The sequence below is a fragment of the Nycticebus coucang genome, chromosome 5 (assembly GCF_027406575.1).
Source record: "Nycticebus coucang isolate mNycCou1 chromosome 5, mNycCou1.pri, whole genome shotgun sequence".
Taxonomy (NCBI): domain Eukaryota; kingdom Metazoa; phylum Chordata; class Mammalia; order Primates; family Lorisidae; genus Nycticebus; species Nycticebus coucang.
Genome location: NC_069784.1, coordinates 106474424 through 106498836, shown reverse-complemented (window position 1 = coordinate 106498836; position 24413 = coordinate 106474424). Strand labels below are relative to the sequence as shown.

Sequence of the window (24413 nt, the reverse complement as noted above, 5' to 3'; positions counted from 1 at the left end):
AAAAAACATACTATCTAGACAACTAAGCATTAACATTTATGTGTTGTGGTAAGAAGGAATTCTTTCAGTTGCATCTAGTGGGCTCTGAAAGGAGAACTTGCCTGTTGACTCATTCTTTGTGTAGCTGAGTGCTTGAAATTTATTTGCTCCAAATTAAGTTGTGATGGCAGTGTAAAGCACACATGGGATTTTGAAGACTTACAATGGAAAAAAAGTTTCATTAATTTTATTTTGATCACACACTGCAGTGATATTTTGGTTTAGTACAGCGGTTCTCAACCTGTGGGTCGCGACTCCCTTGGGGGTCGAACAGCCCTTTCATAGGGGTTGCCTAAATACATCTTGCTTATCAGATATTTACATTACAATGCATAACAGTAGCAAAATTACAGTTATGAAGTAGCAACGAAAATAATTTTATGGTGGGGTTACCACAACATGAGGAACTGTATTAAAGGGTCACGGCATTAGGAAGGTTGATAAACACTGGTTCAGTGGGTGAGTTAAAGAATTATTATTAATTTTTACCTATTTCATTTTGCTTTTTTAAGGTAGCTACCAGAAAATAGTACGTTATCTTTGTGTTAACCCTCACCTTATATTTCTTTTGGTCAGCATTATTCTAAAATAACAACTTACTTGTCAAATTTAAAATAACTCAGGAAAGTTTTCTGCCACAACCCAGTTGTGCTGAGATTTTTGCCAAGTATTTAATGTTTATTTATGTTTTCAGTTCTTAGGAAGTTAATGATTTAAAAATAAATTTGTTTATTTGAAGAGACTACCGATGAACTCATTTCTTTAAGTTATGTCTTTGAGATTATTCTTTCCCATCTTACTTCATCATCAAACTAAATCTCAAGAACTTTTATTAAATATAGTAGAACCGCCATAGTTGAGCACCTCCCTACATTGACCTCTTCTTTACGTTGACCCGATTTTCACAGACTAGCATGTGCCACATGTCACATGTACATATCAGTACAGTAGGCCTAGTTCCTCACATGGACCACCTCCATATGTTGACCAGTTTGTTACAGTCCCTGGGGTGGTCAACTTATAGAAGTTCTGTGTATGTTAGATATTCATGTTACCTATAAATATAAAACTCAAAATGTTTTTGTGTTTTGTTTTTCCTTTTACCATGACCTAGAGAATAATAAGAAATGGAAAGTAAAAAATTTTAGTTTAAAATTTGCAATCCACGTTCTTAGCCCAGCTGCCCCCATAGTTTCTCATTACTTTTGTTGATTCAATACTATATACAGGCCCAGTGTGGTGGCTCACACCTGTGATCCTAGCACTCTGGGAGGCAGAGGTGGTGGATTGCTTGAGCTTGGGAGTTTGAGACCAGCCTGAGCAAGAATGAGACCCTGTCTCTTCTAAAAAATAGCTGGGTGTTGTGGCTGGTGCCTGTAGTCCCAGTTACCTGGGAGGCTGAGGCAAGAGGATCACTTGAGCCCAAGACTTTGAGGTTGCTGTGAGCTATGATGCCACAGCATTCTACCAAGGGTGACAAAGTGAGACTCTGTTCCCCCCTCCAATCCCAAAACAGACTACATGTTACGTTGTCACTAATCAATTTTTCAATGTTTAAAGTTTAAGGATTTTATCACTTTAAAGGTTTTTCCTTTAACTTGAGCTTCCTAAGGCAGTTGTTTTTTAAATTTGCTGTAATCATAGAATTCTTTTCCAGCGTATCCTTGAACAGTCTCCAAATAACAAATCAAAACAAAGTTGCTATGATTGAAGGTAAGTGGAGACCCAGAGAGGGCCCTCTCTGGCACCTACAAGGCAAATCAGCGGGCTAAAAAAGGTGAAAAATCAGTGTTAACAGATTAGAGTTGCATAGTTTTCAGAATTGGAAGGGACCTGAGGTATGGTCCTTGCGTTGAGAGGGCGAATGTATCTGTCATGCTTTGACAGTGAACAGTGGAGCTGGAAATAGACCAAATTCTTCTGTTTTCCAGTAGAATCTTTTTTCCCCCCACACTATCCTATGATAACAGCATGAGAAATACTTTTTTGTGGAATGTTAGTGTGGGCTAAGAATGATGACACCACTTCAGGTGTGGGTAAAAGCTTATTGGAGAGAAGATGAGGGAATGTATATTATGATTCATGGAGCAATAGCCCAAAGTGAGGATTAGGTGAATGCTTAGGAGGTAGCTAATAAACGTCAGTCTCTTTTCTCTCATGTACACTCCATCGCTTTTTGCAATTCACTGATTAGGGTTTAAAATGGCATGATGAATTATGCAAAAACTGTTTCTGCAGGAGAGGCTGTCTTGCAGCCTAATGCAGCACAGATGGAAAGATCTTCTTTTAATCATTGTTCTCACAACACTTGGAAGCTTTTTGAGGAATAAGCACTCAGAAGTGGAAGTGAATGGCCTTCAACAGTAAATGAATTCCTTCTGCAGAGAGGAACTGAAATGTATTTGAGATGCAGATGGTTTCCCTGTTTGAATGCTTGTCCTTGTCATTTGAGATGCAGGCTTAGAAGTAAAATGTCTCTTGACATACTTGGGTTTAGATGTTTCCACTGGAGAAATTACTTCTGTCCAGGCTGGCCCAACACATATTTTTATTTTTTAAAATGGTGTCAGTGAATGTTTAAATGGCAATTCACTCCAATTAAGAAAACATGCAAATTACCTCCTTCTCTGATTCATAGTTCTTACTGAAGAGACTAATTTAGTTACCATCCCCTTACTTTTATTAGCATAATATTAATGCAGATGATCAGCAAAGGCTTTTTGAAAAAGAAAGTAGAACCATGGAAAGCAATTAATAACAGTGCTAATTTCCTCAGGAAGAAGAAACATGATTATGATTATATTTCTAACTTTGGTTATCTGTGCCAAGGACCTCCCACCTGGGCTCAAAGAGATACATGTTTCTAAAATCAAGGTCAACTTGGAGGTTCACTTGCAGACCAAGAGCTAATCTCAGAAAGGCCCAAGGGAAACATTTCAGAACAAAGATGATATACTGTTGCCTGTAGGTTCTTCATGATTTGGATGGCAAGAAGAATGTGTGGAGGATAGTTTGTATTTCTAAGATGCTGCTTTTTAAAATATAGGAGGAAGAAGTAAAGGGGTGTTATTTATTGACCCACTGAAGGTATAGTAAAGGACCAACAGAAATCTATTCTCAGCAAAGGCGTTAATATAAAGAGGACACTGATTAATTCTCTCTCTGCTCAGAGGAAATGAGCTTAAATAAGAGGGAAGTAAAGCTGGATCAAACAACAGGAAAACATTGTTGGCCCTGGGGAGAGCTTTATCAAATTAGAATGAGGCACAGGAAGAGGCTGGAATCTCCCTTCTTACCTCTTACTGGGCCACCAACATTTGTTACACTTTCTGGCGTCTTGTCCTTGGCTGTGTGTAACCGGAAGTGAGTACTGCAGCACCTGTCACCCTTCTGGGGCGTGAAGCCAGTGTTGTTCTTATCCCGTGTGGCCGGCTTTATTTCCTCTGTCAGAATGCCGACTCATAGCCCCATTTCTTTGTTCTTTGGAAATTAGCGTGTAATAATACCTTGCAGTTGATGGAGGGGTGGTGGTGGTGGTGGTGGTGGGTATTCACTGAATGAACGTATGCAGCCCAACTTAGTGTTCTGGTGTCATAAGCAGAGCCCAAGTTCTATAGTAGCACTCTACTGAGACATTGAGATGTTGACGGCATTCCAATCCCACTGTTGTCCTGAGTCCTCTGTATTGCCTAATGTAGAAAATATACAGTATGTGCATTAGTTTCGTTTTGAAGCTATAACTATAATGATTTTTAAAATAAAATCTACACACAGAATTCTGACTTCTCTTTGTGATGAGGGAAGGCCAGTGAATGAATGTAGGTAGGCATTGTGCTTCAGTGAAACATCCTATTCATAAGGCTACTGGATTAAGAAATTAAGATTTCTATATCCGATTGGTTGGCATGTGCTTAGAATTTCATGTTTTTCTTATAAAAGCTGTGCATTTTTCTTTATAGAGCTGACTTCATCAAATAACTAAAGTCATTTATAAGGGAAGCTTTAACAATTGGCTGTCAAGCACCTAACTTTAAAAAGACAATACAGGAAAGCGTTCTGAGTCTTGGATCTTTACCTTAGAGCAGGCGTCCTCAAACTTTTTAAACAGGGGGCCAATTCACTGTCCCTCAGATGGCTAGAGGGCCGGACTATAGTTTAAAAAAAAAACAAAAGACAAAAAACTATGAACACATTTCTATGCACACTGCACATAACTTTTTTTGAAGTAAAAAACAAAACGGGAACAAATACAATTCACACCACTTCATGTGGCCCGCGAGCCGCAGTTTAAGGACTCTTGCCTTAGAGTAGGTGATTTCTTTGATCTTTCTGTCCACTTATGCTGGCAAAGTAGCAAAGGAAGTTCTGTCCTTGATTTTGTCATCTAAGCTGGCTTCTAGTCTTGTCATACCCACTGCAAAAATACTGCCTTGGTGGGCATTACATCCTCTTAATCCTCTTATCCTCTCCTTTTAGAATTTACTCAGACCACCCTGGTCTCTAGAGGCTCTGATCTCTATTCAATAGCTCACTAACCACTCTCTTCTAAAGTAATGGCTTTTAGAGACAAATCTTTCTTCCACCTCTATTTCCTAACAAGCAGGGAATATGGGTACCAGGATCTGGCTGAAATGGCAGGTCCTGGGAACCTTGGCCAGTGCAGAATCTGGGGCTCAGGAAGGTGATCTAGCAAGCAATGCTTTTGGGAGAAATAGAAATCAATCAAACTGGATTATTTTCCTCTGCTTTTCCCATTGTTCCATACCTGCTAGTCCCAAAGGGAAAAGCAGAGGTGAACCAGAGGGATGAAAATGGAAGACTAGGGGAGGAAGTCCTGGAGTGGGCCATTGATTCAGCGTCAGCTTGTTAGCGTGCCTTGGATATGGCTAGGGAGGGAACTCTTAAGGGAGCGTTGCTGCTGAGGTAAAAAAGAGGTAAGCAGTAGGCTGGTGGAAGGCTGATGATGAACCTAAGATTCAGGGGTGGGGCCAGGGGAGGTTTCCTAAGAGGACCAGGGTAGGAATTAACAGGTTCGTGAACTTCCAATTTAGAGGGTTAATCCTCCTTGAACTTGATGTATCTTGGCATTTGCCAGAACTCAGCATGCCCATATTGTGCTAGATAACATGGTGTGATGCCCAAGAATAGCATTAATATGTGTGCTCATTAACATCTTTTTTGCTGTACCTTCTGTACCTCCTCCCCTCACCCTCTGCAGGTTCCCACAGCCCCTCTGGTAAACCCTTTGTGCACCCTCCTGCTCTCTTTAGGTCTCACAGTCCTGTGAGCCCTGTTCCTGTCTGTCCTCCAATCAGAGCTCCTTGGCTTTTACTGAAAATGCTTGTTTTAGCTTTGGTTATTTTCTTCTTCAAATGTTAGGGTTAAAATCCCCAGTTTGACCCCAAACAGTGTTTTACCATTATGAAATTGCCTGTGTTTCCCATGTCGTTGCTTTATATCTCCTGTACCTTTTAGGCTACTTGCATTCACATCTGTCTGATGTTGGGTGAGTTCAGAGTCTAAACATACTTAGAAAAAAGTGGCCTTAGATAATCTCATTTAAAGAAGGAAACATTGCCTTGTATTATTCCCATATTCTACTTTGTGACAGATCATTGAAGACATTTAGCAGAAAACATAGATGAATTGTTTCTAAGCTTGGCTAAATTATTTGATTAGCTGGAAGTTATTTCTCTGCCATCTCTGTCTCCCTACTAGAGCTGACTTTTAGCAAGCACCTGGCTTATGGAAATATTTCCTGGCCTTCTGTGCTTATCGGTGGAGCATTATCATGTTTGAAGGTCGTTTGAAGCTATCTGTGGAATTATACTTTGCAGTCTAAAGAAAACAGATTTGTTTTTTTTTTTTTTTTGTAGAGACAGAGTCTCACTTATGGCCCTCGGTAGAGTGCCGTGGCCTCACACAGCTCACAGCAACCTCCAACTCCTGGGCTTACGCGATTCTCTTGCCTCAGCCTCCCGAGTAGCTGGGACAGACTTGTTTTTTAATTATTCTACTGTTAGCATTCCCTAGCATTACCTTATAAATACCTTCTGCCTTTTAATTTTCTAACATAAACACAGATATCTTTTCACTTGTAACATTACCTTCCAGTGTGTGTTTGTGGCTTTCCCTTTGCTGGCTGGTGGAAGGTTGGATTTACCCCTGGAAACCTCCCCTGAGATGTGAGATGATTTCTCTACCTTATTGCACTAGATAATCACAGAGGACCACGAGGAGTTTATTAATGCCCACAGTTCTTCCTCAATAGTGCCCAGGTATTTAGCTCAAAAGGTTTTTTTTTAATCTAATTAATTTTGCCTTTTGTCCATGTTTTTATTAGCATAGGAAAGTTGACTTTTTTTTTTTTTTTTTTTGAGACAGAGTCTCACTTTGTCACCCTCAATTAAGTGCTGTGGCATCATAGTTCACAGCAATCTCAAACTGTTGGGTTTAAGAGATCCTCTTGCCTCACCCTCCCAAGTAGTTGGGACTATAATCACCCACCAGAACAGCTGGCTAGTTTTTCTATTTTTTTTTTTTTTGGTAGATATAGGGGTTTTGCTCTTGCTCAGGCTGGTCTCCAGCTCCTGAGGTCAAGTAATCTACACACCCCAGCCTCTCAGAGTGTTAGGATTACAGGTGTGAGCCACTGGGCCTGGCCCAGGCCCAGGAAAGTTGATGTTAATATGTATATAAAAGTACAACTGAAGGGCAAAAGATTTGCCATAGGAAATTAGCAAAACCAGTATTATATTTAGTAGTATTATATTCGGTAGTATTCTAACATTATATTTAAAACTATCACTGTTCAATTTTGTGTTATCAACAGGTATTTTGTTAGTGCTGTATCATGGCAGCCATTATTAATGAATAGCAATCTTCTTTATGTACTGGAAGATTACGAGAATATTATAATTTTTAAATCTGTAGTTGGTCATCACCCAAAATAAAATTCCTGGCTGACATTAAATACTTTTCTGGATGCCAGATCTTAAAGTATATCATTCAGTCTTGTGCGCGAAGGAATTTGCACCTTGATGCAAACTTATCCATTTTGTCAATCCATGTATAAGGAATCTTGGTAAACTGTCATGATGAATGGGGGCTTTGAGTGACAAGTACATGAATATGAAGGGAGGTGGAAAGAACTTTGGTCTTCATTAGTGAATCTTTCTTCATTTCACCTCTGAAAACATATGGAGAATTCCTCAGAAGGAAAATAGGAATACTGCTTTGAAACTGAAAAGGAAAAAAATTTGATTTGCCCAGAGTAACAGAAATAAATGGATAAAAGGCTGACAAAATTTTTGGACGCTGACTGCTACCTTTGAAGCCATGTGGCTCTCTGAAACAAGGAGCAGGTGGTAGATGGCTCTGCGGAAACTGGGCTCCATCTCAAAAGGACAGCCTTGTTAAGGGGCCAATAAGGAGGTCCCACCAAGCCCAGGAGGACTGAGAGAGTGAGGGATTCCTTGAAGTTTGTCTTACGCTGTTTGTGCTGCTGTAACAAAGTAACCACAAACTAGGTGGCTTACAAACAACAAATTTATTTCTCACATATCTGAAAGCTGGGAATTCTAAGATCAAGGTGCTGACAGGTTTGGTATTTGGTGAGGGTCTACTTATTCATAGATGGTGCCTTTTTGCCGTGTCCTGACATGGTGGAAGAGGCAAGGCAGTATTGTGGGGCCTTCTTTGTAAGGGCACTAATCCATTCTCCAAAGGCCCCACCACTTACTCAATTATTTTGAAAGTTTGGATTTCAGATTAGGAATTTGGGGGGCCACAAGCAGCATTCAGAACATGGCAAGGGGCTGTGGAGGTAACATCATATTTGCTGTTCTAAATCTGGAGAAATGATGGGAGAAGAGGCTGATGGAGCATGAGTGGATGGATGGCAGTGGCAATAATAGCCAGAGAGGAAATGAAATCCTTCCTGGCGAGGGAGTGGTGAGCCGCAGCTGGGCCTGATGCTGGGGACCATGCTAACACAGAGGTCATGACTTGAGGCCGGTGCTAGAGGGTTGTCTAGGCCACTAGTTTCAGTGAGAGCGAGGAACTGGAAATTTCCACTCATCACTGGCATTGGTGTCTTTTATCATCTACCTCACACTAAAGGTTTGAAGAGCTTGGCTAAACAGACATCTCTGATAAGATGCCCAGCATAGAGTAAGCCAGACAATAAATATTTGTTTGTTTTAGAGATCAAGGTGACAGAATGGAGCCATGGAATGTGTGCTTAATAAACTGTGAGCCAAAGCTTGTTTGTAATTTAATATTAGGTACAATCTGATATGAGATCAGCCCTTCCTTTTGTATGTTTCCATACTCTTTAGGAAACCTGCTTTTAGACTAAACACCCAAAAGCAGAGTCACAGAGACAGAGAACAATTACCTTATTAATATGAGGGTTTCCTGATGACTGATTTCTTTACTACCTGCTTTTCATGTCTGTGCCTCTCATTTCTTTGTAGTTTTGTGCAAGTAAATCAAAAACACCTTAGAAATTACAAGGTTGTTATTTCAGAGGCAGCAGTAATTCCTAATTAATAATTGAACAGTTCATAAACATCTGTTATGTGAGCAGTTGCTCGAACCCAGGGATACCAAGAGGAAAAAAAGGAAACACGGATTCTTGCCCCAAGGAACAGAAAGTTTAATGGTAGAGACACAAGCGTGGGCAGATGATCACAGTCCAGGACGTGGGAAGGGCGGTGGGGAGGCTGTCAAAGCGAGGTTATTCCAACCCCACAGAGGAAGGTACCGAGATACGAAATTGAGTAATGACAGCTGGAAAACAGATCAAGCTGAAGAGCCTATCCTCAGAATGCAAAGAAGCTACTGGTGTTTAATTTCCAGGTGGCTCTACAGCTGGCCAAACAAAGAAAAGAGTCATGGAGGAAGAACAGCAGGTCTGGGGTGTCAGGTGGATGTAAGTCATGGTGGCAGATGACTGAGTGGAATGGATATGCCAACTCAGTTTGCTGCGCTTTGAACCAGCATTGCAGGATCCTGAGATTTTATGTCAAAGTTCCACTACAAATACCATCATCCTCTTCTTTACTGGATGTTAAGGTTCCCTGGTTCCCTTTTGGCTACTTGTCCAGTTGTGCCTTCAATTCAGGAGGAAAACTAACTCGTGAGAGAGATTGGGGAAGCTCAGAGATGAAGAGGATCTCACTTCTGCCCAGAAGCAGAGCTGAAACGAGAAAGGCCTGCGTCTGGTGGCCGGTGATGGCCCACAGTTCTCACTTCTATGTTCCCTGTGTCTGGACCTAAAACAGAAGTGAGTTTTTGTAACTTGCCTTGGCTGCTGCGTGTCCACCTTGCTGTCTGGCCCCTTCCTTTCCTTCTATCTGTCAGATGGGTGGTGGTGGCTGCCCAGGGCTCTATTCTCTTAGCGGTGTCCACGCAGCAGCATGAAAGCAGCATCATTATGAAACAACACGTAAACTGGCTTTGTCGTTTTACTGTAAAAGGGACAAAGCCAAGGTTTCAAAGCTCTCTGAGGTGTCACTGATGGGCTTCTCTGCTCAGTTTTGTTTCGTGACGTTGTGTGAGAAGAGGATAATTAATTCTTTTGCTCATCATATTGCTGTGTGTCAAGAGTAAGTGAAAACAATACAAAAAGTGGCTGGATACTCTTTGAAAAACTATAAAGCGCTACACAAGATGTATGGTGACTTTTATTTTTAAAGAAAGAGAAAGCTGAAAGAAGTGAATACATTTTTTCCCCCAAATAAAAAGGGCAAGATAAGAAAAGAGTAGAAGAACTTTATGTGAAATGTGAAAATTAATGAGCACATCCTTAACACGATAGCAACTGGGTTGGATAGAAGAGATTAGGGATCCTTTTCCTGGGTTCCTTCTGACTGCAAGGGTGAGGGGAGGGGCCTAGGAGAAATTGCTTTCTAATCAACTTCTCACTGCCTTCAGGCATTGTGAGTGTGCTTTCTTTGTGAATGTCAAAGCCACTTCTAATAATTACTGCTTTCAGCTCAACAATAGTAGGCATTCTCTTCCAAAGGGGAAAAAAATGACTTGGGCCATTCATAAACTGCAACTCTTCATAGTCATTTGAATTCAGTGGGTTTGTTACACAGTTTTTATGGCTTGACCATCTCACCAAGGTAGTAATTACAGTTCTTTACTATCATTACTAAAATGTAAGTGAAAAATCTATACATCAGAAACAAATTTTCTCCCCAAACATGTAGAATAGATGAAGAAGCTGAGTTAAATTTTTAAAACATTAAAAGAAATTTAAACTTCAACAAAACAAAGTTTTTGCTTTGAGACAGACTCTGTGTCACCCTGGGCAGAGTGCCCTGGAGGTCATACCTTACTGCAACCTCAAACTCTTGGGCTCAAGTGACTCTTGGCCTCAGCCTCCCAAGTAGCTGGGACTACAGGCGCCTGCCACAATGCCCGACTAATTTTTCTATTTTTAGTAGAGACAGGGTCTTACTTTTGTTCAGGCTGGTCTCATACTACCGAGCTCATCATCTTCCCACCTCTGCCACCCAAAGTGCTAGGATTACAGGCATGAGCACCATGCCTGAGAACAAAGTATTTTTTTTTTTAAAGGAAAACGTGGTTATATTTGAAGTCATGCCTTAGCATGATGCAAAGCATATTTCAGAAAATGCATTGGGAAAGGTTTCTTATGCCTTTTCAAGAGGTATGGTTTAATTTTCAAATGTGTTTTTTCCTTGCTAAGTGTCGTGGTCATTAGAAAATGCTACGTATAGACCGTGTCAACAAGACCGTTCTTTTGGCTTGGCTGTAAGCAACGCATACTCAGAAAGATTGAAGCATCTGATGAGAAAAAATTAAATTCTACTTGTTTTAGTCTATTTGGTGTAACCAAGTGTGACCCTTGAAGAAGAAACAAGTGTTCATCTCAGTGTTTCTTTCTCTTTGCCCCATGACTTTGCAGAAGTCTTGACCCTGGGACTTTATTGCCTACAATATGATAGGATAGGTTTCAATCTCTTAAGGGCCCAATGCTAGTCTGAAGTTTATGCTTGCCTAAATATGACTTCTCTAAGATATACTTAGTCATGATGGTTGATGAGAAGTCATGATCTTACGAGCTCCCCCCTCCTTTGTTTTACACGTTAAAAATAGAACAAAAACAAATCAAAATGGATAAACTTTATATTTCTGTCTTGTACTATATATCCTAATCGGTCACTTCCTGTCCTGCATGAAAAATCAAGGTAGGATAAGGAACAGGAAAGAAAGTATAGCCTTTTAAGAAAGGATCTTATAAGAAAACAAAACAAATGGGTTGTTGGATCAGAGGACTTCAGGAAAGCTGACTTTGGGCCACAAGAATGAACCTGGAAGGGACAGAAGACAGACCAGGTATGAAGTGTTGCAGAGGGACTCTGGACAGGGTAGGGTACAAAAGCAAGAAAGTGGACCAGATCAGTAAATTTGAGTTCAGACAAAAGCCCTCTTTTCAAATAAATCTGCCTTGAGGGGGTTTTAGGAAGAGGGCAGAGATGTCAGAGGAGCCTTATGGGAAATACACACTCTCAAATACACTGACCAAAAGGGGAAGCTTAGAACTTCTTCCCCTTCTTCATGATAGACACTAGCAAATGATTAAAGACACTGGCAAGGCAGGGGTTTTTGGATGACGTTTTCACTCTTTTTCATTATCGTACAAATTAAATATGGTTGTATCATTGGAATAAATCCCAGTTTTTATGAGAGGCTGCAAAATGAAAATAAATAAAGAAGTAGGTCAAGAGTCACTAGGAAAGCATGTCTGTTCCTTTCAGTAGCACTTTCTGAAACAATGTCTGTGGAATTGAATCTCACCTTTTCAGATCCATTAGGTGGTATTATTGAGACATCTTAAAGCAGCAGTTTTCGAAGTGTGGTCTGAAAACCACTGAGTGTCTCCAGACGTTTTGCGGGTCTAGGAGACCAAAAGTGTTTTCATAACAACATTGAGATGTTTTTTGCCTCTTTCACACTTAATTCTCTCGTGGGAACACAGTGGAGTTTCCCAGAGACTCCCATCACTGCACATTGCCAAAGATCAAATGCACAGCAGATCAGGAATCCAGATGTCTCCTCTTACACTGGATGTCAAAGGCAGTGTCAAGAATTTAGAATTTAAAACAGTGTGACTCATCTCACTCTTTTTTTTTTTAATTTGGAAAATAGTTTTTTTCTTTAAAATGTTATTTAGGTTCAAAGGTTTATTCTCTTATGAAATCAATAGCAGTTAAGATTTTTTGGTTTTAATATCTAATACTATAAATATCAATGGATATTACTTATATAAGCAAAAGCTCCTTGGTGGAGGGGATGTCCTTGAAATACTTTAGTTATGTAAAGGAGTCCTAAGACCAAAGAAGCTTGAAAACTGTCCTGGAGGAGAAATGATTCTTCTGGACCTTACAAAACTGTGGGAGGGACAGTTGTATACAGTTAGCAGAACAGTTTGGGTGTGTCAGCCATGATAATAGCTACAGTGCCCTTTCCAGGGTTACCTATGAGGCACTTCCATAGAAATTCTCACAACAAAGCAAGCAAGCTATTGCTGTTCTTCCCATTGTATAGATAGGAAAAGTGAGTGGAGAAGTTAAGTGACTTACAAAGATAGTTATGAATAAGTAGAGCTGGAATCATTTGGCACTTAGGACTCCCAGTTCCATGTTTCCATTTCATTCTGCTGACTTGGCTGACTCCATACTTGATACTAGAATGAATCATCAATCAGCTTGCGATCTTCTGGTTGACCTCAGTATCAGAAATGGCAGCACCCACCTCCTTGTGAAGTACAAAGAGTGTCAGACAAATTTAATACTCTATAACAAAATAAAGGACAGATCTTCTTAACACCCTCAATGATATTGATACCTTTGAGCTTCACTGACCAGTTGGAAAAAGTATCACAGAAAAATGGGATAGTGTGTACTGGGAAAAATATAACAAAATGAAGCCCTAATTTTTATAAATATAGCACGAAGGACATGATAGCAAGATGAAAAAGAGGAAATATTCTAGGAAGGCCCATGAGAGTTTGTAAGGTGAGTATTTGCTGGTGACAGCGTCCATGAAAAAAAAAAAAAAAGGCAGAATGGTAATACTCTGGTGTGTTGGAAAGAGCAGAGCTTGCACAGCCCGCTGGGAGGTGATTCTTCATAGAGCAACACGGGCAGCTTCTTTTAGTTCTGTCATTTAGTTGTTCAAGGTGAGAAATGGGAGTTTCAAAGTATGGCGCTGGGATGATTTAGCATATGCGGTTCTGGAGGGAGAGGAAGCAGGAAAGAACTTGGAACAGTTACTTGCCAGTAAGTCAGGGGGGTCACTGGTGGTTACCTGTGGTATAAACTGTGCGTTTCTTTGATTTCAGCACCAGGTGTTGGCTTGGATCTTTTGGAAATATGAAGTATTTCTGCTTTGTACTTCATTACATCCAACAGATGTTGCTTTACATTTTTGAACCTAATTTGCAGAATGAACATGGTATCATATAACATACTTCTGAATAAGGAAAGGAAGAAAGCAGTTAACTTGCCTCTTACCAAAACAGTTTTGAGGTCCAGACATTTAGCCATTGCCTGTCTAATGTACAAAAGGAGAGTATATTTTAAGAAGAAAAAAAAAATGATACAGCACATCTATTGATATACTAGAAGAATATTTATATTTTTAAAGAAAGTAAAAAATACACAGAAGATTGATTAAGAAGGATGGGCTATTACTGAATAGTCACCCTCTCACTCCTCATTCCCTAATATTTAAAAATGAAAATGTTTTCATGTTTTCTTATAACACGTAGCAGTGATTCCCCAACCCCCCCCAAAAAAAAGAAGCAGAAAGAAAATTCCTCCTTTCCACGATTCAGTATTTTCAAGTTATCACAGACATATTCAGCTTCTGAATCTTATTAAAGTCAAAATATTGAGTCAATTCATCAGCACTCAGCTATTAGATTTTTGCTTTATGCATGTTTTGAAAGCAGGGCTTGATATAGAAGGTTTATTTATGTAACAATGGTGTTACTCAGTGGCCTTGCATTTTTTGCACATGCTATCTTAATGGAAATTTACTGGAAAATTCTTGCCAGAATAAACACATTCCTTCAGGAATGAAAAGCTTAACGCACTTCTAGTTCAACTGTACCTCTTTCCCGTGAGCAGATAAACCAAATTATTTGGCATTAGTCATTATACTTCACATAATTCACAGTACTTATTGTTGTCTCCCATGGGGGCTAAGAGTTGTGGGAGACAGGAATACGGGGGCCCATATTATACTATAATGAGAGAGAAAAGTAAGGATAGGACATCTCTATATATGACTTGAAATAAACAAAAAAATGAGCCTGGCAGACCTTTATAAATTAGCTTTAGCTGTTCTAGTAATGCAGGATTAAGAAATATGAACTCTATAGATAAGTTGAGCTGCTGATCCCAGAAACTTAAAAATATGTTTTTCATTTTTAAGAGCGGGATAACTTTCTCATTTATATTTTAAGAACCAGGAGCGAAAATGCTACAATGAAAATACTGGCTATCTCACGATCACTGGGACCAGACAATGGGATCTGGATGAGATACAGAGACGTAAACAGGATGATTGGGGCCAGGGAGGGAGGAAGGACCCCTTGAATTAAGGGATGGAGAAGGCAAACAATGAACAATGGAGACTTGAGGAAAGAGGTTCACAAACATGTCCGGACTGTTGGTGTTGAAACCCACCTACCACCACCCCAAGGTTCCTCCTGGGGATAGATTATAGTGACTGTTTATTCAGTCATACAACCAACACAATGAAGTGCATAATCAAGGCAGAACTACCTTTAAAGGAATAAAACTGGCCTATTTGCACATTATAACTAATTACTCAGTTATACTACATTTATTTGCAGCGATGGGCAATTAAGTAGTCTGACTTCTAACAAATTAAACAGCTGCATAGAAATTTGTTCAGAGTTTAGTGACCGTCTCCCTTACGGAGTATTAAAATCCTACTGTTTTAAGTAATTATGGGAAAAGCCAGCATAAATGAAAATATTTGCGCACCATTAAAGATCTTTACTTGATAGTATTTATATTTTCAATATGTACAGTAAATAAAACCAGTCTAGCAAACAAAGTATCACTTCCTAGAAGTCCTTAGTGGAAGATAAAAGAATAATTTGAGGTTAGAATATCAAAACACTTATTCACTAGCTGTTGTCCCCACCCAAATTGTATATAAAGAAAAGTCACCTTAGCTGAAAACTTTCCCCTCTCAAGTAATTAGGCATGATTTTTTCCTCTATCTGTAAATAATAATAAAACAAGATATTTACTATTTCTATTATAGGTGAGTTTTTATTATAAGCTCTTTAATTCAAATTTAGAAGTGTGAATTGTATTGAAAAAATATAGTTTACTTGAAGTGATAAAAATACTCTCATTTATTTATTCTTTTCCTTGTCAATAATACTCCTGAGATAAAAATGTTTAAGGTAATTCTAAGCTATTTATAATGGCCCAAAATTGCATTTTTACCATATTTTAAAATTATTAATGCATAATAAGTCATGAATACTTTATAAGTAAAGATTAGAAATCGTTTTCTATGGTAGAGCTTCACAGCAAACTGGACAAATCATCCCTCTATTTATATTTCAGTTCTAAAAATAAAATGGAAATTCAAATACTACTTGATTGGCGGTAGATATTTTATATAGTAGATATAATATAGAGTGGATATTACACAGGTACATAAGAGTGGACTGTTTAGTTTACAAACATAAATGATCAATGAAAAGTAGATATAGTTCATTCCATATTTAATTAATAGTGATCAAGATTAAAACAGTTGCTTTCTAAAAGGAAAGTTTCAGATTTAAGTGAGTCTTCGAATCATTCAAGTGTAATGGAAATAGGGAAAATAATTTACCATGTTGCTATTTGTTCTTTTCTGTAGAGCATGAAGCTACACTCTACATGCATATCTTGTCTTATAATCAGTAGCTCTCTAAAGAGTTTTAAAATATCTCTTTAGTTTTATTAAGAAGACTTAGGAAGTTTACAATTCTCTAGTTCAGTGCTATGATATTTCACAAATTATAGAACTTCTTCATGTATTAAAATAAACTTGTGTGTTTTTTGAACTTGCAGTCGGAGACATGGCCAGTATACAATGAACCAGGAATGCACCACCAGAGTCACAGAGAAGCCTCCGTTTGATCGATCAAGTTCCCAGGATTCCTTGGATGAAGAATCTATGGAAGACTATTGGACAGAACTAGAAAACATCAAGAAATCCCGTGAAAACCGACAAGATCAAGAGGTGGTGGTTGTCAAAGAGCCTGATGGTAATAATTAAGTGAACTTTTGTTATTTTTATTTATGTTTATGAGAAATGAATGGATGGAGAGAACCAAAAAAATAACACAAGCAAAAAAAGATATTGCTAGTTGCCTTTGACTGGAAAATTACTTATTTGTGGCAGATTTTATGGATGCAGCTGCCAGATATAAGTGGCATGAATAAATTCACTTAGTTCGGGATATTGTCGGAACCTTATTGGCTAAAGTCATTGTATCTCATAGACCAGTTTGGTTCTCAACCTTCCTAATGCTGCAATGTATTTTCATTGTTAAAAAGGGGTCGCGACCCACAAGTTGAGAACCGCTGTCATAGACTCTTAGGGTTAGACTTTACCTTTGAAATCATCTAATATCCCTTTAAATTCCTTCTGTAGTATGTTAGCCACATGGTCATTTGGTCTCTAGTAAGTGCAGGTGGTAAGGGCAAACACGCTACTTTGCAGTGATCCTGTTTTCCCAGTGGTCAGTCAGCTTGAGTTGTTTTCATCTTTATTGATTTACAATCCACTGTCCTTTAACTTTGATGCACTTGCTGTAATTCTGCCTTTGGGAAGAACAGAACAAGTCTCTCCCAGTTTTACATGACATCCTTTCAAGTATTTGAGAATAGTTATCTTGTTCTTATACAAGATAAACTGATAATTCTTGTGGATGATTTTCAAACCTGTTGTGTTCTCAGTCATTTTATCATTCAAAGTTTGGCAAATCCAGATTAAATGCAGTGAATGTCAGGTGCTCAGCCAGCATTTCTGAGCATGTAGCTTTGGGCAGTGCACGATGCTATTAGCATTTTTAGTTCCATATTTGCTTCTTTCTGGTATTTAGTCCATAGTTTACATCAAGTCTCTTTCCAGCCATTATTTCCTATACTGTCTTTCATTTTATATATATATATATATATATATATATATATATAAGAATATATATATATATTTTTTAAATCATAGCTGTGTACATTAATGTGATCATAGGGCACCCCACCAATCCCCCTCTATTTCCTATACTTTCCATTACTATATCTGATATTCTGGAAGAAACATAAAACTTCACTTTCAAAAATTAAAAAAAATTTTCTTTTAGCATTCTCTCTTAATCTCTCAGATTAAGCAGTCACCAAGTTTTTGATGCCCATTCTGGCATCTCTTATATTAGCTTTCTTTCTTGCCTTGTGCCATCTGTAAATTTAGAAGTATGCTTTGTATCTAAATTAATGTGTAAATGGCAAAACATAAGAGCCATTTTCAGTATCTTGTCATCCATTAATAGAGACAACCTTTTCAACAGAGGGAATTTTTAACTAAATGATTTAGGATCAAGTTAAGCAGCAGAAACTGTATGAATAGATTTTGCTCCTTTGCTGCATGTTGCTGGAAAAATCTACCAATAATAATTTTAAAAGAAAGATTGGAGGCGGCGCCTGTGGCTCAGTGAGTAGGGCGCCGGCCCCATATGCCGAGGGTGGCGGGTTCAAACCCAGCCCCGGCCAAACTGCAACCAAAAAATAGCCGGGCGTTGTGGCGGGCGCCTGTAGTCCCAGCTGCTCGGGAGGCTGAGGCAAGAGAATCGCGTAAGCCCAAGAGTTAGAGGTTGCTGTGAGCCGTGTGACGCCACAGCACTCTACCGAGGGCGGTACAGTGAGACTCTGTCTCTACAAAAAAAAAAAAAGAAAGATTGGAAATTTTTCCTAATTTATTTCTTACATTTATAAAAGAAAACAACTTATTCTTTGGTTTCTGATTCATTTTTCTCTCAGTTGTTGCCAAATATGTTACCAGGAAAGTGGAGCTTATTTTGTGATAATTAATAGCTTCTCTCAACCTCTCTCAGTGTTTTAAGATAGAAGCATTGCAGTAGTGCTGAGTAAAAGGAGAATATGCTAGCAAAGCAGCATGCAAGGATGTGTGTCATTAGCTGTTTGATAATTCTCCAGAGTTAAATTAGATTTATAATTATTATGCACAAGTGATCATCAAGAAGATTGGGAATGTTCCACCTGCCCACACCTTTTCTTCCACTTTAAATTGCTTGAGTTTTTCTCGCTACTTTTCAGTGGAACAAATGACTCTGTAATAGTAATCTTGTTTATTTTCCTTGTTGTGGCAGTATCAGCTTTATTCTGGCAATTTGATTTTAGAGTTCCACCCTAATAGCATTCATAATAACGGCTGACTTACTTTTATGTTAGTAAACAGTTTTCATTGCCTGTCCTGTGGAGCACCTAGCATTGGATCACGTTTCTTTTTTTTAGAGATAGGGTCTCACTTTGTCACCCTCAGTAGAGTGCTGTGGTGTCACAGCTCACAGCAACCTCCAGCTCTTGGACTTAGGCAATTCTCTTGCCTCAGCCTTCCAAGTAGCTGGGACCACAGGCACCCGCCCCAATGCCCAGCTATTTTTTGTTGCAATTTGGCTGGGGCCAGGTTCGAACCTGCCACCCTTGGTATATGGGTCCTGTGCCCTACCCATTGAGCCAGAGGTACCACCCAGGATCATGTTTCTTGAAGCTAAAATGATCAATGCTTGGTTTCTGTCTTCGAGTTTGTCTTTGGACACATGTGGAAGGACAGGCGGGCAAGTCAGTCCTATGCCATGTAACAGGCTATCCTGGGGCTTTGTGAAGTTCTTCCCTCATGTTTGATAAGGACATAGCTGGGATAGTTCTTTAATTTAAAGATGAGAAAATGGAGTGAACTTGAGGTTAAGTTACTTATCCAAAGTGCTGTGGTTGTCAAGGTACCAAAACGGGATCCACGTCTTTAGTGTCCCGGGTTATTGCCCTTTGTTTGCCTCCGTAGACCTGGTGCCTGGAGTGAATGCATTCCAGTTATCCTTCTCTTGTTCTTTAATTTTCATTATAGTTTATGTAACATTTACATAAATGTTTATTTCCTTCTTTCAGCGTTTTGAGTTGATTTTGCTATCAATGATATTCCTGTATAAACTCTTTTTTTTTTTTCTACTGAAGATAGTGTACATTCTTTTTATTTGAAAAAAAATGACATTATCTGATGTGCTGACTTGGGAGATTAGAAAAATTAATTTGAAATTGATTAGTTTCCAGTGTCTCGATGTTCTTTACATCTCTGCCACACTCCCTGTCAGCTACTGTGAACAGAAAAGACAAGGCTTTCAATAGATTAGTACTGGACTCCAAGGTATAGCTGAATTTAAGCCAAGAAACGGGGCTTTAATGTCTGATTCTCGCTCTGACTTCCTTCTGTAACTTGGTGGAAGAACGTTATCTTTTCATTGCTTCCTTGTCTCTGGAAGGGGATCATCCTCTGAGTTAATCTGCAGGCAAGTGATAGAGGTTAATTACATGTGAAGCCATTTAAAAATTTTAATTGAGTATATATGAAATCGATCTAAAATTTGATATCACTGTGGCCAGAGTGTGTGGCAGTTGTCCAACTTTCAGATAATGATTCTTCGCATTCTGGTTTAGTTTTAATAGAAGAGGTGCCTCAAGAAGTTTTTAACAGCTTACAAAATGTATAGTTTGTGATTTAAATATCATTTTTCTCTACTGTCTTAGAGGGAGAATTGGAAGAGGAGTGGCTTAAAGAGGCTGGTTTGTCCAATCTCTTCGGAGAATCTGCCGGCGATCCCCAGGAAAGCATGGTGTTTTTAGCCACACTGACCCGGACCCAGGCGGCAGCTGTTCAGAAGCGGGTAGAGACAGTCTCCCAAACCTTCAGGAAAAAAAACAAACAGCACCAGATTCCTGATGTCAGAGACATATTTGCTCAACAGAGAGAGTCAAAAGACAAAGTAGGTTTTCTTTTCTTGATGTCAAGGCAAAGGAATAATTGCTTAGCATCAGCTGGACCAATTTCATTCCAATCATGAAAAGCTTAATGAGGCCCTCTTACATGGCAGACACCAAAACTCCATGCTGGCGGTGAACACGAGGAGCTTGGTCTTTGCTCTTGTGGAAGTTGTACCGATGGGGCAGAAAATTAAACAGCTTACAATTCAGTGTGATAATCCTCACCTTAGGGGCAGAAGGTGTCCTTAAAGCGTGAGAAGTGACTCTGTCACCATTAGGGGTGACAAAAACAGCTTCTCAGACGAGTTGTCACTTATAGAAAAGTAGGAGGTAGGTACTCTTCCTTGCCTATCAACCCCGTAGGAGTATTGTATTTTATTTTTTGGCCGATTTGGGGATGGATGGAAGTAGAGTGTGTGTGGGAGCTAATTGCAGCTGAATTACAAAGTAGGGACCCTGAGCCGTGAAGTAACTTCCCGTTTGTGTCTCGTGCTTAATGTGGTGACTAGCACATAGATGATGGCGTAAATATTTGTCCAGATGATTAATTTATTAGTAGAAGCTGTTGAAGTCATCTGGTAGAGACTGCGGGACTGCTGAATGGAAAGATATCAGGAAGGCATGGTAAAACTACTAGACCTCTATGGCTTAGAAAATCTTTGCTACTTGAAAAAAAAAGCCAGTTGGTAGATGACTTATTACTACTCATGCATAAAGACATAGGAGCTTGTAGGGAATGTAAATTATCATTCTCTTTCATCAAGAAAGTCTTACTACCAAAAAAAAAAAAAAAAAAAAGCTGACCTAAATAGTGTTCTTAGGAACAATGTTGATTTGCATACTGGCTCTGGCCCAGAAGACCCAGTGGTGTCACTGGAATGGGAATAAACAAAGGCACTCTTGAACAATGATTGCAATGAAAATAGTAATAATAACAATTGCTGCCCCCTTTGAACACTTGCCAGTGCAAAGTGACCATTATCTTCTGTGGCTGAGGCTCACTGATTTTGAGTAACTTACTCAATGTCCTGTATTTGGATAGTAAACCCAAATTTGGTCTGACTCTGAAATACATGCTTTAACTGGTCTCTAACCTGCTATGTTTGCATTCCATACATGATTTTGATGTGAAGGTTTCTGAATATCAGATTCTATTTCACCACAAATATGGAGTAACAAAAATTTCATAATGCTTTCTTTTAAAAAATGGAATGGAAGGGCTTTGATCTAAGGTACCATCCTGCTATGTCGAGGGTGTTTTTTTGTGCCTGGTATTTCTTTTTCCTTTTTGTAGACATTTCCTTCCTCCAGGACAGCCTTTTAAGCTGCAGATTGCTGCTCTATTTGCATGGCCAATTGTGGATCAAGTCCAGTCCACTTTAGAGGAGCTCTGGGGGTCACCAGATTGCTCCAGACACTTGATTAAGTTAAAAGCTTGCTTACTCCCCAGTAGTTATTTGGAACATCCGCTAGTGCTGGCCTAGGTTTCCAGCCATAGAAAAGTGAATGGTAAGGAAATAAATATAGTATTGTGGCCTTTTTTTCTTCCCAATTAAAGAACCCTCCCTAAGAGAGTTAAGAGGAAGTGAAAAAGGGGAGATGGCAGAGAACTGAGCTTAAGCAAAATGTATGTATAAAGTGAGATTCCTGCCAGCTTCCAAGAGGATGTTACTACTCACTGCTAGATGCAATATTTTCCAGCAAATGTCTAAAGCACATGGTTTGAGTCCAAGGTGATTGGAGGATTGTATCATCTGATGGAGTCATTAAGAGAGAAGCGGCACAAGTAAATTAAAATCATGTTAAGTGCTCACGCTGCACGCCTTTCACTGAAACACTGCCACCCGTTTGCTTTGCATCCCCATCCCTCGCGCAAACTCGGGCCAGCCGTCTCCACTTGTAGTTCTTCTGTTTTCGAGTAAGTGCATGTTCAGCTCTTCTGTTTTAAATGCTTCCTCATGAAGCCCTTGCTGACACTAGGAAATATAATACAGAAATGAATACCATCTGCCCTGCCATCTTCAATTGCTAAGGAAAACAGTTCCAACCACATGCTCCAAAATATGTGTTCTTTTGTAAGATTAGAATCACTCACACGCTCGTTGTGCCGTGGAAGGCCAGCCCTCTGCAGGCTTGTGGGCAAAGTGTTGGAGAATGGTTCTGCCCTGTCCTGCAGGGGATCAGAATGGGGCCGGGCACCCAGCTACCACTTCTCAGATTTGGTAGTCACTGAGTGCTGTCTTGGGCACTGACACTTTCTAAGTAGCGCACTCCTGGCCAGGACACACCTGCCCTAGTTCCCTTCTAGACTCTTCTCAGACGGTAACAGGAGGGGGATTCCTTGGGTGATATTTTGAGGTGAGATGTGTGGTGAGACTATAAAGGCCACTATCTATGGAGATGAAATCTAGAAGAATTATTTAAAAAATAATTTCCTCAAATAGGCCTCTTTGTTTTGTTTTGTTTTTGTGTGTGTGAGAGAGAATCACTCTGCCGCCCTGGGTAGAGTACCATGGAGTCACAGCTCACAGCAACCTCAAATTCTCCTGGGTTCAAGCATTCCTCTTACCTCTTCCTCCCAAGTTGTTGGGACGACAGGCACCCGGCTACAACGCCTAGCTGATTTTTCTACTTTTAGCAGAGAGAGGGTCTCGCTGTAGCTCAGGCTGGTCTTGAACTCCTGAGCTCAAGCAATCCACCGGCCGTGGCCTCCCAGAGTGCTGGGATTACAGGTGTGAGCCACTGCCCCGGCAGAGAGACCTCTGTGTGTGGTTGATCCACACTCCCTTCCTAATTCTTGAAAGGAGGACGGACTGTCTGGCCACTCTCACTGGTGGGCAGGGCCAGCTGTGTGTACCGTGTCTACAATCCTGTGAAGCGCTACCTTCTTTAGGCATCACTGCCCCAGCCCCTTGAAAACCAGGAGTTCCTTTGAACAGTTTAAGCGAACTCTTACTGCCAGCTTGGTAATGTAGTTTTGACTTAATCTCACATTTATTCCTTGTGCTTTTGTTTTAATTGGAAGAATTTCTATTTTATTACTAACATGTCAGCTTGTAATTTGTTTTATAACAGTGTTATTGAGATATCCTTCAAAGATCATGCAATTTACCTATTTAAAAGTGTCCCATTTCATGGTTTTTAGTATATTCACAGTTGCATAACCACCACCACAATCAATGCTGGCACCTTTTCGTCATCCCCAGGAGAAAGCCCACGCCCGTGGGCGTCACGCCCACGTTCCCTTCCCCACTCTTCTCCAGCTCTTAGTCTTCACGTTTCTGTGGCTCGCCTGTTCTGAACATTTCCTATAAATGGAATCCTGCAGCCTGGGGCTCTTTGTGACTGGTTCCTTTGACTTAGTGTACTGTTTTCAAGGTTTATTCATGATGTATCAGTAGGTATCAGTATTCCATTACTTTTTATAGCCAAATAATATTGCACTGTATGGATAGACCACATTTTGCTTATTCACGCATTTGAAAACAGATAGTGCTAATTTTGTAACATGTTTGTCTTTTTTTCTCAACTAAATAGTGGCATTCCCGACGGGAGGGGCACTCATGACTTTTTTCTTCTTTTCAGATTCCCCACCAGCCTTAGTATTACATCTTACCAGTTGTGGGTAATCAAATATCTGTTGGTTGATTGCTTGTTGATTACAGCCATGGTGCTTTTTTCCACAGTGATTGTTATAATTCTGAGTACATTTCTTGTACTCTAAAGATTAGTAACAGAATTATTTACAGTACCATTTTCTCTGGTTGTGAGTTAGAGATGACTAAATGGCCTGTTTTCTATGTTTAGGCTCCAGATGGCACTGAATCGCAGTCAGACAGAACAAATGAAAACAAATACAAAGGAAGAGATGGTATGTTGAACCTATTCTCTTGTTGTTGTTTTTTTCCCCCCTTTAATTAGCGTAACAAGCAGATACAACCTTTTAAACCATTCCCCTTTAATTCTTGGAAGCAAATTCTGTTAAGATGCTAATGTGAGATCCCAAGTGGGTAATTACATGAGCCTGAATGCACAGTTTTTTTAAAGTGTATCTCTATCTGATCCAACATCCATACATGTGTCTTGCTGAACGCTTATTACGTGGAAAGTGCTAGGAGGAGATGTTTATTTCATTTAACATACTAAGAGTTCTGCAGTAGCGACTGTTCCTAACCCATTTTAAAGATGAGAGAACAGAGGTTTGGAGACGTGAAGTCACCTTCCAATGCCACACACCTAGTAATTAGA

At 39.6% G+C, this 24413-nt stretch overlaps 1 protein-coding gene across 5 annotated transcripts in view; it reads left to right on the top strand.

Moving 5' to 3' along the window:
- Nucleotides 1–24413, top strand: part of ARHGAP18 (Rho GTPase activating protein 18) — a 182439-nt gene that overhangs the window by 104610 nt on the left and 53416 nt on the right. For all 5 annotated transcript variants that reach the window (XM_053592061.1, XM_053592065.1, XM_053592062.1 and 2 more), the window contains exons 2-4: nucleotides 16185–16381; nucleotides 19932–20167; nucleotides 23973–24036. In XM_053592061.1, the coding sequence (XP_053448036.1) occupies nucleotides 16185–16381; nucleotides 19932–20167; nucleotides 23973–24036 (497 nt within the window). The remainder of the gene's footprint in view (nucleotides 1–16184; nucleotides 16382–19931; nucleotides 20168–23972; nucleotides 24037–24413) is intronic.